General features: G+C 40.3%; 1 protein-coding gene across 1 annotated transcript in view; it reads right to left on the bottom strand.

The window, feature by feature from the left end:
* RYR3 (ryanodine receptor 3) overlaps positions 1–15,908 on the bottom strand; it is a 607,531-nt gene that overhangs the window by 212,775 nt on the left and 378,848 nt on the right. The window contains 7 exon segments of the mRNA XM_030559417.1: positions 2,117–2,179; positions 4,277–4,423; positions 5,958–6,047; positions 7,136–7,214; positions 10,883–11,046; positions 13,797–13,937; positions 15,757–15,847. Coding sequence (XP_030415277.1) covers positions 2,117–2,179; positions 4,277–4,423; positions 5,958–6,047; positions 7,136–7,214; positions 10,883–11,046; positions 13,797–13,937; positions 15,757–15,847 — 775 coding nt within the window.

Here is a 15,908-nt window from a genome sequence, read left to right as displayed (position 1 = left end):
TACCTTGCTACGTAGAGGGGTTGCACCTCATACGTCAGGAGTGATGTGTAACTTGTTTGTACCTGTGTATAAGAATGCATCCCTGGGGCAGTGTCTTTGTCCAGCCGAGGGGGCAATGGAAAGTCCCGCCACTGACTGAGCTGAGTCCATTGTCAGGGGGCACATATTCTTAGTATGCCCTGCACTACAGTAAAAATCTACAGGGAACTATTATTGTGCTCCATACGACAATAAACCAGGCCGACGTGCCTTCGTACCTTACTAGACTCTGTGGTTATTGGGGTTTCTCTTCGGGTCTGCTGTGTCAGCTATCTGCGCAGAGCTGGGACAGCACACAGAGGGAACACACGCATGCAGCCAAGTGATATCAACATTGAACAGAGCAGAGCACCAAACCGGTAGCATCTGACAACACCTGGTTGGCGGCAGCCAGGATCGAACCTGGGAGCTCTGAAGCTAAATGCATCAGCCTTTACTGCATGAGCTAAAAGCCACATGGCTCTGAGCTAAAACTGTAGCTGACTTTTCAATCTCTACCTGTATTAGGTGCGACTAGAGGGGACACCAAGCAGGCATGGTTAGAGCTCCACAACATGAGAACAGGAGCACAGGAAGCACATGCTGGGCGTGAATCAGGGTTGAGGGTTGGCAGACCTGGCAATGGGAAAGCTGGGCCAAAAAGTCAAGGGTGAAGGAGAGCAAATCATGGAGAGAATCAACAACCATATCAACGGAAGAAAGGGAAAAGAAAACAGGGATGAGAGAGGTGAGGTGAGAGCAAATGAGAAGTTATCAATACTGACAGGCTGGAGACATGGAGCAGGGAGAGGACTGATGAGTGATGCTGAAAGAGATCGGGTGATCATCAAACAGGATGAACTCATCAACAGAGAGATCAGAGAGAGAGAGAGAGAGAGAGAGAGAGAGAGAGAGAGAGAGAGAGAGAGAACAGAGACTGGTAAAGACCAAGTTAAGTGTCTTTTGGTGAGTGGGAGACTTGAACCAGAGCTGCAGTTCAAAGAGGTGAGAGCAAGGGAACATGCAACTAAGGGGTTAGATGAGTCATCAACATGGAAGATGAAGTCACCAAGGATGAGAGTCAGAGATTGTGAGAAGAGAAAGCGAGAGACCCAGGAGTCAAAAATCAGAATGAGGAGGATAGATGGGGAAGAGTTGAGTGGTAGGTGTCAGCAACATGGAGGGGGAAAGGAAAAGAGAAAGAAGCAATTCTGTTTAAAAGAGGAGAAAGAATGGGAAAGGGGAAGGAAAGAGGGTCAGAAGCAGCAGGACTGGGAGAGGAGAAAGCCAACACTCCACCATGATCTGATCGGGGTTGGGGAATGTGAAAGAAGGCACGGGATCTATAGGAGATAAAATATTTGTTTTAAATATTTGTTTGTTTTCATTCTGATTCAGAACTGCATTATTTATTTAGTTTTGTAAAAATGATCCCTTCAGTGATCTGGGTGCATGTACTTGTACTTAAAAACATAACATATAGAAAAGCAGTGTCATTTATACGCTGTTTCTCCCCCAGTAAACTTGTTTGGAGTAATAATGCAACCTTTATAAGGCATACCTCAATCATATCTCACTCTCTTATTAAATGCCTGGGAAACCACATGGGCTTTGGAACATGTCTGGAATATTAATTTATTCAGGCTCTTTAGAACCAAGACAAGAGACAAGTTCTTAAGACACGAGGCAGTTACTGAAAATGCTTTGCCTGCAGTCCCCTTAGGGGCTTTACATTATAATATTTTCTAGAAGGCCAGATGATACCACTTAGAATTTGAAACACTGTCAGCAGGACAAACAGCAGATGTCTCATTTTGAAATCATGTTAACTGACTCTGCAAAACAGAGAACAAATGCAGTATCTACCTATTTGTATAGGAGCGTGCAACAAGTGCACTCACAGACATGTACATGTACCCATAAAACCCCACATATGTGCATAAAATGGGTAAGTATATACATAGATACACATTTGCAATCACACACATGCAGGTTTTTGTAGGCACACCAATTACACATTCCTTTGAAGATGTGACCCTATATATTGATGTCACCTGATATTTTTTCTGCAGAATACACTGAGAATATTAATACATACCTGGAGCTCCCTAGAGAGTACAACATTAGAAAGATCAAGTGGTGTTGGGCTGTATCCATTTCCCTGGAAATATATGGAAGCGTTATTGATGTTTTTAAACTATTTACTTCATTTCTACTGTCAACAAAATTAAAATTAAACTATTTAGATTTCTGAAGCCCTTTGGGTAGGAATCATGTTTGCCTTTATATTTTGTACAGAGATGAATGGATGTTTAACGAACAACAGAGGCTATAATACACTTATATTTATTCTTTACATGCTCATTTTGTTCATCAGGCCCCAATGCAGGAAACCGATTAAGAACATGATTATGGTTAAGCGTGAGAAGTCACACTGAAATCAATGGCACTACTCATATGCTTAAATTTAAGCATGTGCTTAAATGATCTGCTGAATCATTTCCATTTTTCTTTACATGATCAGACCCTTTTTTACATGGCTGTTTGAAACAGTTTTCTATTTATGTGATGTTATCTAGTGCTGGTAATGTATATTGTGTATTTTCAAAAATGCAATTAAAGGTTATAATATGGATTTATGTAAAATGTTAATAGACTTTTTCAGAGAGAACTTGTTCTTCTTGTAATAGTGCTAACATGACATATACAAATATATGCACATTTCATGATAAGGCTATCAGAGGGTGATTAGCTGCAACAAACAGATAACCTGCCTATCCCCTTGGGCCTCGTCTTGTCCCACTGACCAGTCAGTGAAAACATTTCCACTGTCTTCAATGATACAGATGCAGGCTCCTTATGAATTTGCCTCCATAAGCTTCTGAGCATGTTCAATTGTATGTGTGATACTGCCACTCTGTGACACACACCACACAGTATGAATATCTACCCAGGCAGAGGTAAAGAAAATGTAATCAAGGCTCTCACTAATCCAGGTCATCAGTGAGCTAGAGAACCAGCAAGTGAAATAAACTTTTGGAGATTAATTTCTAAGGTTCTTTATCTGAGAAATGTACATGAAATTTTATGGCAGCCAATTCTACTGTATGCAGACAGGCATCTATCAGTCCTATAAAGTAGTATATAAGAAAATACAATAAAAACTATATTTAAGGAAAAATTGAGATGCAACCCCTAAAGCAAGGTAACACAAAGATCTACAAAATTAAGGGATTAGACTGCAATATTCATGTATTTAATATGGTCCTGGCCCATTTCCAGTTCCCTACCACAAAGTACTAGAAGCCCTTTTGCTTAAACAAGAGAAAAAAACCTCTCGAAGAGATCACAGTCATTAGGTTTCATTAATATTAAACAAAAGATTTCAAATACCCCACCTAGTGCCTCTAGGCTGAATATAAAAAAGGCTCGATTCCCAAGGAAATGGAGGGAGATTGTTTCTGAGGGCATTCTTTCTTCAGAGAGTGCCTTTTCTTTATAGGCTCATCTTTTATTTAGCAGTGCAGCCCACCTGCCTTTGTTATAGGGAATCAGCTTCCAAAGGGATTCAGGTGTCTTTCAAGTTTTCTAAGCCATGCAAGGAACTTTCCTCAGTCCTACCTTCACCTAGAGCTCTGTTGTCCCAGTGATCAGATTGATGCCACCTCCATTTATTAGGGAAGCTAGGATAGTATGCTTCAGAGCTATAAGGACCCTCCTTTGGAGTCTGAAAGGGTTTGTAATGCCTATCACACTTATCTTGCTTATTTTGGTCAGCCCTTTCAACACTTTTTAGTTATAATTGTTATTTGCAATTATAAAATATCTATCACTATGGTATGTGACTGTAGATAGTTGTTTTAATGTGTAACTAATTAGGCTTCAGCAAACAGAACCATACTAGTTACTTCTTACCACCTACTACAAGCCCCCATATATGAAAGGTCCATTCCCTTATAACAACAGTTTTAACTCAGCTTCCCCAATCTTTTAAAAAAACTTTATTTCAAAGAATACCCCACAAAGACATGATATAAAATTTATCTAGACACTGTTTCATGAGATACTATGTGTTCTTACAGCATCATGTCTCTGATCTCAGATGAGGCCCCTAGGAGCTGCTACAATACCAACAATGACAGTAATACTAATAAACTAAGTGTGGCAAGTTTCTTTTTAAATGATACAGCCTTAGGGTCAATTCTCTGTAAACAAGTGAATTGATTGATTTCTGTGGTTTTAAGCAGTTTTGCCTTACTTGGCTAGACTGTGATATGCTGCGGAGCTTTTCATTTTCACGCTGCTGTACCATTGCTTCTCCTTCCTTGGTCCTTTCTAGACTCCATCCCATGGCTAACATGGTTTTAAGCGATTCTCTAGCAGGCCAACGATAAATCTCCTTTTCCTTTAAAGAAAAACAAATGAGCGGATAATTATATAGTGTTTCACAAGCAACTAGCAAAAGCTTATGGAGAAATATTCCGCCCTCAATTACACCTGGGCAAGCCCAATTAAAATCAACATATGTTGCATAGATAGAACTGAGAACAGAATTTGGCTCTTTTTTCCAAGTAGTTTTAGAAATAGTCATATTGCTTACTTCTTTCCCTTGGGACACTTATTACTAGGACACAGCACAATGCACTAGAAACTAAGCACAGCGTACAAGTGAACTTTGAAGCAACAGACGATGGTATTTATATTTTGCAGCTGCTTGCAAACTATTTACTGGTCTTCCTGACCAATCAGGAAAATTTATAGTACTGTACTTCTAATACAAAATATCTACCAATCCGGGGTGCTATTACTGCAATGAAATCTCTACATGGTGCACATTTGAGTTTGTCAGCACCAGAGTCCCTTCTTCCACCAACTTTTGATTCCCAGATAGTATTAATGTAAAACATAATGGCCTATTTTCCCCTTGATACAAATAAAAACACCACTAAATTTTATTGGCAGGGAATGTATCTTGCTGTTTTTATGAGAAGTAAAGGTCTTTTGTACCTGAAACATTATGGCATAAAGAAAATTTGAATGTTTCATTATCCATCTCTTAGAAGTAGTTACCATATATCAATAAATACATGATATGGCATGTTTATAAAGTAAACACACTGTGTAAGAAGTGATTAAAAATCCTCTCCTCAAATGAGAAAGATAAATGATCTCAGAATAACAAATATTAAAATACTTTAATAATAATGCAAATAATAATAATACCTCAGAGTTCTCTGGTGCACTTTGTCCAAGGATCTCAAAATGCTTTACAAACCTCAGCTAATTAAGTCTTCAGCACCCATGTGAGTGTAGCAGTCCCCATTTCTCAAATGGGAAAGGTGAGGTAAAGAGGGGGTAATGCTAAGTGACTTGTCCAAAGTCACACAGGCAGTCACTAGAAGAGCATGCAATAGAAACCAACAGTCCTGACTTAGTCCGCTGCCCTACCCACCAGAAGACTCTCATTCCTGGTCAAGAAACTCACAGAAACAATTCACCTACAAACAATGTTAGAAATGTTTTACCGCAGAGGAGTTTCCCTTTATACCCTCCACATCTTCAGCAGAGTAGTGATCTGCCTTGGCTGAGGAGTGATCTCTATTCAAAGATCTTCAGTCATACCTTTATCTCAGCCAGAGGAGGGATAAAAAGGGTTCTCTCCTCCACAAAGGGCTGAGAGCAATACATCCACAATACTTCCAGCATCAGTTGCTCTACTGGGTGACAGGAAGACACTGGGAATCAAATCCAGACTTCTTGCATAGATTACAAAGCAAAAGGTTGATCTAATCTACAATTCTTGTCATTAAGTGAAATACAGTATGATTTGGCTCTCCCTACCTCTTCTATTTCATGTGTTTGTTAAAAAGGATTAACTAAAATTGTGCTAGAACCATGCTGGTTTATGCTAGAAAGAACTTTAAGCTTTCCTCAATTACCTTTTCAGTTAATGTTTTGAAAGGCCTTATTAATGGATGTGTCTTCATATTTTCATCCAGTGAAACACCATATTTAAATCCACTATTACTCTGAAAACATAAAATATATTTTATTCAAACTTTTTTCTTATATGAATAATGTAAATGAGCAATCGTAAACAAATAAGTCATTTCAATATGTGGCATACAGTACTGCACATCTACCTAAACAGCAGTTGTGCATTACACCTGGAAAATGTCTCTATCCAGGGACTCCAAATACAATGTTCCTTCTATATTTTACAGGCTTACTCCCTAAAACACAGACTTCAGATATTTTCCTTGTGTCATGGCTAGTTATTTTGACCATAAAAGACTCAGTTTTTCCAATGTCTTTCCTTGCCAGAATAAGAGGTTTGAAATCCGTACTAGGAAACAAAGGGCTGAACTTGTTACTTATCTCCTATAATATTAACAAATTTAACATAATTTCATAGAAAACCCAGGAACCTGATTAAGCTTTATTAAGCCCAAATGAACACTAAAAAAGACAATGGAATCTGAAATCCCAGATGACAGCTTCAGGAAAACCCTGAAAGGTATTTGCGTACATTTCATGCCACAATTGCAGCCCCCTGTAAATTCCACTCTTGCCAAGCACTGAAATAGACAACCAGCACAAAGATAGGGAACACATGGAGAATGGTGAGGGAATGAAAACACCTAACAGACTTTTTTTTTTTTTTAACATATATCTAGAAAGGAAGAAGGGGCCTAACTATGCTTTTTAAAACTATAAAGGAGATGGGGCTTCCCAGGTCCACTCTTGAACTTCAAAGCTATTGCAATAGAATCTATTTGACTTAAGAGCTTCCAGACAACATAAAATAAATCTCAATATCAAAGCTAACTGCAACTGTGTGAGACTGGCATTTCTGTTTAAAGAACAATGCTTCTCCCTCCTCCCCTCCCCCCAAAGAATCAGGGCACAGTTTTCAAAGTGTAATTCTCAAATTAATGTAAAAAATCTCTTCCACCAACCTCTGTAGACACTCAGGAAAGTGCTGCTCTGGTATAATGTACACTTAATGAATGGCAAGCCTATCATTTTGATAAATTGGATAAATTTCCAGTATTCAACCCTCAGTGTTCTTTAATTTTCCTTTTCTGACAATTGTCAGTTTTATAATAATCCCTACCTTGTCACAGGCCCATTTGTCATGAGAATGTTCAGCATACTTGCTAACAATATACTCCAGTTTTTCAGGAAGAGTAAGGCTACAAACAAAGAGAGCATGGTCATTTAACCATATTTTACTCCAACCAGACATATGAATAAATGGCATAAGAGACACCAATAGTCAAAATGTTTCATCTTAAGAGGTAAACAAGCAATCATGCTTTTTAATTATAATTCCATTTACAAGGAATAACTCAAACCAAAACCAGTGTTATAGTGATATTACTGAGTTTCTTCAAATGCACGAACACTGGAGCATTAAAGAACTGTAGTAATAGGAAATACATCTGCTAAGCCATGTCTGAAAGATTTTTCTTTTATTCTGTGTGGTTCTTAGTACACCTCTACCTCGATATAATGCTGTCCTCGGGAGCCAAAAAAATCTTACCATGTTATAGGTGAAACTGCGTTATATCGAACTTGCTTTGATCTGCCGGACTGCGCAGCCCCGCCCCCTCCCTGGAGCACTGCTTTACCACGTTACATTCAAATTTATGTTATATCAGGTCGCATTATATCGGGGTAGAGGTGTACATATACTACTAGGATGAATGTTTCGATGTGATCCACGAGGAGGAAAATAATGTTAATTTTAATGACGCAATAATAATGTTCAGTTGTTGCATAAAAATTACTAGAAATGTATTTTTGAGAGTGCAACAGTATTACTAGGAACACCATAGCTCTCTACTAAATCATTATATATGTCAGCTTATTTACTTTGACATCTGAGACTTATAATTACACAGGACAAATTCACACACAGAATGACGATTTTGTCATAACCTGGCATAGACTAATAGCAACGTTGATCTGTGAGATTTTAGTAGACTTGAGCCATCTCAAGCATAGTTCATCCCTCTAAATCATGAGAGAAGCAAAAGAGTATTATCTAAGTATATAACCAGAGTTTTGGATTTGGCTTTCATACTCCATGTCTAGATTCATAAAGAGGACTTTGGCATTGCAACGCCTCACTCCCTAGGAGTCCTGCTGCCCAGTGGAATTCATAGCCCTGAGTTAGGTTCCCAGGCTCTCCATCACTGTCTGGGGAGAGTTAGGAACCTAAGGAGGAGATTTACAGAAGCCAGCAAGCTAAGTGGGGAACTGCTTGAGCAGAGGAAAGAGAATGCAGAGGAAAGGGGAAGGGCCTAGATCCGTACAGGTGTTTAGGCATTTAACTCTCATTAATCTGAGGCAGGGCAGTGCTTTCTTTTGAAAAATAACCAAGAGACAGACACCCTCTCTTTGCAATCATAGCCAACAATCCAGCAGTTAAGACACTCACTTGAGATTTGGACTACCTGTTTTTCAAAAGCACACTGTCTGATTTGGAGCAGGGACTTGAACCCACATCTCCACTTCTAGGACGGAGCCCTAACCACCAGTTATTCGGTATCCTAAGAACATATGAATGGCCATACTGGGTCAGACCAAAGGTCCATCATGCCCAGTTTCCTGTCTTCCGACAGCAGCCAATGCCAGGTGCTTCAGAGGGAATGAATAGAACAGATAATCACCAAGTGAACCATCCCCTGTCTCCCATTCCCAGCTTCTGGCAAACAGAGGCTAGGGACACCATCCATGCCCATCCTAGGGTAGGGCTCTCACAATCTCGCTTGTTGGAGCTCTTCCTCTTTGTTAATTAACCAGTCCTTAGGTCTGAGAGCAAGAGAAAAAGAAAAAAGTGAGAAATTGACTCTACAGCATGCTGGTTAGCACCCTTAGCTGAGATGTGGGAGAGTGAGGTTCAAGTCTCTGCTCCAAAAAATATTTAACTCTTTACATAAAGTGAAACACTCTGAGATGAGCAATTAAGATAGACCTGTTCCAGAATAGCCAAGAGCCGGGGGGGGGGGGGGGATAGAGCTCTCCCTTGGAAGATGGGCAACCTCCACTCAAGTCCCTGTTCCAAATCAGGCAAAGTGGGAATTCAAACATGGTTCTCTCATGTCTCAGGTGAGTGCCCTAACCACTGGGCTATACAGTCAATCTCTCACATACACACTTTAACCTAGGGGTAGGCAACCTATGGCACGCATGCTGAAAGGCAGCATGCGAGCTGATTTTCAGTGGCACTCACACTGCCTGGGTCCTGCCAACCAGTCCAAAGGGCTCTGCATTTTAATTTAATTTTAAATGAAGTTCCTTAAACACTTTAAAAAACTTATTTACTTTACATACAACAATAGTTTAGTTAGATATTATAGACTTATAGAAAGAGACCTTCTAAAAACATTAACATGTATGACTGGCACACAAAACTTTAAATTAGAGTGAATAAATGAAGACTCAGCACACCACTTCTGAAAGGTTGCCAACCCCTGCTTTAACCCAATGAATATTTAATCATTTATACAAAGTGGAACAGCTTCAACAAGAGACCCAGAGAGACGCAGCCCAGAGTAGGCTATAGATAGTGGTTAGGGGACTCTCTTAGGAGACCATCCAACCTCAAAATTCTCACCTCCACCTATCTATTTTGAAGGTTAGGCATAGTCAGAGCACACCTACCAGTTCCACCCCCACAACTGAGATGGGGGGAGGAATACCTACGTTTAAGAATCCTGTCAAAGCTGAGGTGTGAGCTAGGGGTCCAAGCAGCTTAGTGCCAGAAGGTTTAGGCAGTTTTGTACATGCCCACTGGCAGAAACCTAGGTGCCTAGGGAATATAGGCCCCTATGGACTACGCAGCAGCTGAGCAATGGTTTTGTGAATGTCAGTGGCATTTAAATGTTGGACTTTGCTACCTAAAGAGGCAATTAGGCAGCTACATCCTTTTGTGAATCTAGCCCAGGGGTGAGCAAACTACGGACTGCGGGCCAATCTGGCCCCTCAGTGCTTTGGATCCGGCCCGCAGTGCCGCTGGTACCACATCCTTGTGGCTCCTGGGTGGGGGGGCACAGGGCTCTGTGCATTGCCCTTGCTTCCAGACACTGCCCCCACAGCTCCCATTGGCTGGGAATAGGGAACCGCAGCCAGTGGGAGCTTCAGGGGAGGTCCCTGGAGGCGTGGCAAAGGCAGTGCAAGCAGAGCCCCCGGTCCCCCTCCCCCAGGGGCTGCAGCGCTTCCTGGAGCGACGTGGGGCTGGGGACAGGGCAGGCATTCAGGGAGCCTGCCCTGGCCACAGTGCCTGCTGCTGCCACCCTGGAGCCACTTGAGGTAAGCAGGGCTGGAGTCTGAACCATTCCTGTATCCTGCCCCCCAACTCCCTGCCCTAAGCCCCGTACCTGCACCTCGCAACCTAACTCCCTGCCCTGAGCCTCCTCATATACCCCACATCCCTCCTCTGCCCCAATCCCTTGTCCTGAGCCCTTCCTGCACACCGCACCCCCTCCTACACTCGACACTCTTTCCTGTGCCCCAACCCCCTGCCTTTCATACAATTTCCCCACCCAGATGTGGCCCTCGACTCAAAAAGTTTGCCCACCCTGATCTAGTTCCTACTTCACAGGCTTATTGTGAGACTTAGTGTTTACAGAGCACTTTTGGGCATGTAAAGTGCTATATACATTTTAAATATAAGTTGCAGAGGAGGCATATTTGGTGCCTGACAGGAGGAAGCAAGGTTCCTCACATTAGTTATGGAGGACACTGGTATCATTTAAGATGATAGTCAATTCTCTTCAACAAAATGAAAAGAAAGGTATTGGCAGTAAGTGGCACAAGAGACATTTGAAAAACCTGTATGGTTACAGTGACTCACTTGACTGTGTTGATAGGTTTGGGATCAAAGTTTCCCTCTGGATCCACTGAAGCCTGCTTTTTCAAAGTTACTCTAATTCTGGTGTCTAAATAATCTGGAGGCAAAGCCCCAGCTATAGCACTTAGACAAGGCAAGGCCATTCGGAAGAGCTCTGGATCATACTTCTGCAGGAGAGATAGGAACTGGTTGGAAAGTTCAATAGAAAAACATGCTAAATGTTAGTGAAAGCAAGACAGCCATATGGAGCAGAACTAGAAGATGCAGTCAAATAATGAAGAATATTTTAGAGTCAATCGCATAGCAGAAACTCATGCCAGCATAAAGGTGTATACTCCTGTGCAGAAACGGATGCATTGTTTAAGGCTCTCTTCAAACTAAATGTTGAATGTTACACAACCCTTTCACATGCACAACCCTTAAATTGTCCATGGACCTGAAAGACCTACAAACATACAATGTCATATATTTTCAGAATGTGTCAGCCTGTTCAGGTAAAACTTGACTATCCACAAAAAATAGCTTTAATATTTATAGAACTTTCAAAACCTATAGGAAATGCGTAGTATTTTGTCATCTCTTCTCCTTCACTCTCCCTAAATACTGTTCTGCTTAAATCATATAGGTCAAAAGAAATTGACTTTTGCCATAGTAAAGGCACTTCATACATTTCCAAACTTGTACCAGCTGGAGCTGAATTAGTACATTCTCTCTTCTAATCCAAATTAGAGAGAACTAGCACTTCACAATTCCCATATAAAAAACCTACCTTCAGCAACCTGATATGATACACATGTAGTGTCTTTTAGCTACCTATTCTAAGGCAGTGTGGCCTAGAACATAGACCACTGGATTAGGACCCAGGTTCTATTCTGGCCTGCTAGGTGACCCTGAGCAAATCACTTTATATCTCTGTGCCTCAGTTTCATCAGTTATACAAGGGTGATTATCATACTGACCTAATTTGTAAAGTGCTTTGAGATCTACTGATGAAAAGCACTATGTAAGAGCTAGGTATTGTTAATAGTAATCTTTTGTTAGGACAGCCTGGGCATGGCCCCTACTTATAAATTGGTCACTTTCCTCCCATTAGGGCATAGGCACCAAATGAGGATGGAATTTAGGTAACACTTACATTTAGGAAAATTTAGGAACTTATAGGTAAACCTTTTGCAGTGGAAGGGCTTTCATAGTGTCAGTAATGAAAAACAGTGGTGCTATACAATGCTATAAACTTGAATGATTACCCCTGTTGACATTTGGATGCCAAAAAAAGAAAAGTTGAAAAGCTCCTCTGAGGTTCATGGAGAATTCTGACTGTCAATATGACATGGTTGTATTGTAGATGGCACCTTGGGAAACCGAGGAGTTGAGGTGCTAAAAAGAGATTTTCCCATGCTTGCTCTGCCTGAAAGACTTGCCTAACTCTATGTCGTATACTGAAAAATAGATGGGAGTTAGGTCACAGTAAATAACATCATCAAAGTCGTTGGAAACCATCAACATTTAAAAACTACAGATTTCTGTTTACAGAGAAGAATGGAGGAAGACACTGTAGCCTGGCAATTTTAGAGAAATTTCCCATATTTGCACTACTACTACTGACACTACTGGGGGGGCACTACCATAGATTGGGTACCAATGTTTGTATCATCATTTCATCTAGACTTATTTGGAACAAGGCTAAGATGACATAATGATGAAGATGCTGGCAGCTGTCTACATTAGGCTTTCCTGCCCTTGCTACCATTGGTGGAGCTGCACTGGTGGTAGTGCAATGGTGGGAAATAGCTCTAAAATCAATAGTGTAAACAATGCCTTGGAGCCTAATATACTGAGTCTATTGTTATCTGAGCACACTCATTTACACAGCATAATGGAGATCTGAGTGAAAAACTGGCAGACATTTTAATCCTGGAATCCTCTGGGTTACCAACTTTTAGATGTCTTTACTGGAACACTGAGACACTTCAGGATATCTCAACACTACCACAGAACAAGACTGTACTTCATGAACTCATCTGCAGAGTACAGGTAGACTGATTACTTTGTCAAACTTTGTGGTCAACAGCAAACCTGGATTACTATGAGTCCAACAGAGCCCTAATATTATGCCCTCATTGTGAGTGGTCCTCTTCATATCAGGGAGATACCATTTCTTATTCAACCGCAATCATAGATGGAAGAAGTTGAATGCCAAAGTCTTGAGCACATGCTTTGAAAACGCAATGCAGAAAAATGTTTGCCTTCTAGATTGGGGCTTTTTGGTGGCTGAGTCATGCAGGGTCCAGCAAAACTACAGAAACATTTTTTTGTCCAGAAAGATAGGAATAACAATACAAATTTACCATAGGTTTAGTTGTTTATGTCAGTGCTTTATGCAGATTCTGTTACCTCCTGTTAAATCATATACACATTATGACTTCTGCATCCTGGTATGTAAACTTCTGAGCCCTCAAATATGCAACAGACTCTGTCCCCCCTTCATATTAATATGCCTTTCTATACTATATAAATGACAACACCATGTATGCAGCTTCCAGAGGTAGCTTTATTGTAAAATCTCAATAAAATATTTGTAAACGTTAATAAATAATAATAATAATAATAATAATAATAGGAGGAAGAGTTTGTGATGGAGAGAAATTTACTTAAATACAGGGATATTGCTATACTGAACTAAAATGCCTCTAGGCCTATGTTTGTCTGAATAGAGCCCTTGGTGATTAAGCATTCATTTTAGAGGTGGGTGATCAGGCATTCAGTCACATATTAATTTGCTGAGAAGCATTCATTGTCAATATCTACTGTATTAAATGAAAGCAGAGTTAAAACAAGCACTTTTCGTAGTTTGCATCACCATTATAATTATGCTATCATGGCTATTACAATCTTTAATGTGATAGATCATCATTACCTTATGAGAGAGGGAATCAAAAATTCCCCAGAAAAGTTTCTCAGTTAAATGTAACTCTTCTTCTACTGCAATTCCATAACTCCCCAGTCCAGAAGGTAGACAGTAACATTTCCAGCATTGTTCATAATGATTTGTTAGAAGCTATATAGATCAAAAGAAAATACAATTATGTAAAATCTGTCAATATTTCTTATGAATACTAAAACAAATTGGTTAGTGAGGAGTTGAACCATTGCCATTTACTAGAAAGAATGAGAACTCCTTAAGTGTGCGGTACAGGCATTTTACTGCTAGAATCTAATGGCAATTCACCTTTTTTGCTAGAGCAGTTGGGGCCTGTCCTTTTGAAGTAGGAGTATCCGAGACCCAGGGCCGGCTCTAGCAATTTCGCAGCCCCAAGCACGGTGGCATGCCGCGGGGGGCGCTCTGCTGCTCGCCGGTCCTGTGGCTCCGGTGGACCTCCCGCAGGCGTGCCTGCGGGAGCTCCACCAGAGCCGCCTGCTGCCCTCCCGGAAACCGGCAGGGCGCCCCGTGCAGCATGCCTCCCCAAGCACGCGCTTGGAGTGCTGTGGCCTGGAGCCAGCCCTGCTGAGATCTATTCTGGCAGTTGCTGTACAGTTCTGAATATCTGTGGTTAGCAGCACGGTGACAAATAGTTCCTAGATTTGTTACAGTGCATAGCTCAAATAAAAAAATATAAAGGGTGTTAATTAATTAAAATTTCAGAGGGAAAATAAAGGAATTGTATGAGAGTGGATTTTGGCACAGGGGTCTCTTTTCATCTAAATACACATGAGTCTTCCTTCTGGTTATTTAGATAAGTTCAACAACTGCAAGAAAAACACATTGGTGGCCTCAATTTAATTCAAAGCAGACATCAGAAAACATTGCAAAACTGTCCACAATTATAATTTTCCATTACTAGGCATTTCTGATCAGCTTTGGAAGAGTCCATGGAATAGCAATTGCACTGAAAGTATGTAATACACTGTCTGATAGGCTAGCATGCATGATTAGTACTGCCCTCTATGGGAAGGGCATATCAGAACCTGATCTCAAGCACTTATTAGTAGGGCTGGTCAAAACCCAGAAAGTTCCATTGCATGGGGAATTCTGAAATTAAAAAAAAAATTAAAAATATTACATGTCTGAACAAAACCTTAAAAATTTCAAAGGTTTCTACAGAGTGGGAATTCTGAAATTTCATTTATGAAAAAAATCAAAACAATGTTTCATTTTGATTTTTCTAAACAAACTGATGACGCTCCCTGAGCTGCTTGGAAACTCCACAGCCTTGCTTCTAGGCTCCCTGGTTTCCAACAGAAGATTTGACAAAATTGACATGTTCCCTTGGTGCATGTCAATTTCATTTAATTGGCATTTTCTAAGAGAAAATGCTCCACTGGAAAATTTGTAACCAGTTCTACTTCCTAATTTTGATGGTTTCATTCCATTCTCTAGTGGTAGGGAGAGAAAGGAGGTTATTAAGGCCTGCAATTGTAGGTAGCTCAAAAATGCTCCTTTAAGTCAAATAATTTTTTCTACAGCACTATATTGTGAGTCCTATTCTCTATATCACATGCACACACTTTAACCAAACACATTGTTGGTGTATATTCTATGCAGACTTATTAAAAATTATGTAGGGAGAAGTAATGCCTAGATTTAAACTACTACTTTCAATATCACACTTACGTAGCAATGGAAAAGGTGACTGTTTATTGAGCAAAGTCACACAACCAACATATACTATGCTGTTCTCACAAGGGAAACACTTGACAATGTACTTGTTTGTCATATTTAATAAAATGTTATCACGATACAAATAATTTCACAGAGGTTAGGATCCTTTTAATGTTGTTACCACCCTGCCCAAAAAACCCAAAAACCATGGTGATGCCGGGTGTTCTGGAGTATATTTTCTGTTGAATGCACATGTAATAATTAGAGCAATACTTACCTTGAGTGGCATTTTACAGTATTCATTAAGTAAGGGCACATCAAAAACTAGTCGTCGTAATAGTTGCTGTAGCATAGAAGGACGTAAATGGCTGTAATTTAAAAAGAAATTAACCATTAAAAAATATACATATATTTCAATGAAATTACAAT

The sequence above is a fragment of the Gopherus evgoodei genome, chromosome 4 (genome assembly GCF_007399415.2).
Source record: "Gopherus evgoodei ecotype Sinaloan lineage chromosome 4, rGopEvg1_v1.p, whole genome shotgun sequence".
Classification (NCBI taxonomy): Eukaryota; Metazoa; Chordata; order Testudines; family Testudinidae; genus Gopherus; species Gopherus evgoodei.
This window is presented reverse-complemented; position numbering and strand designations above follow the sequence as displayed.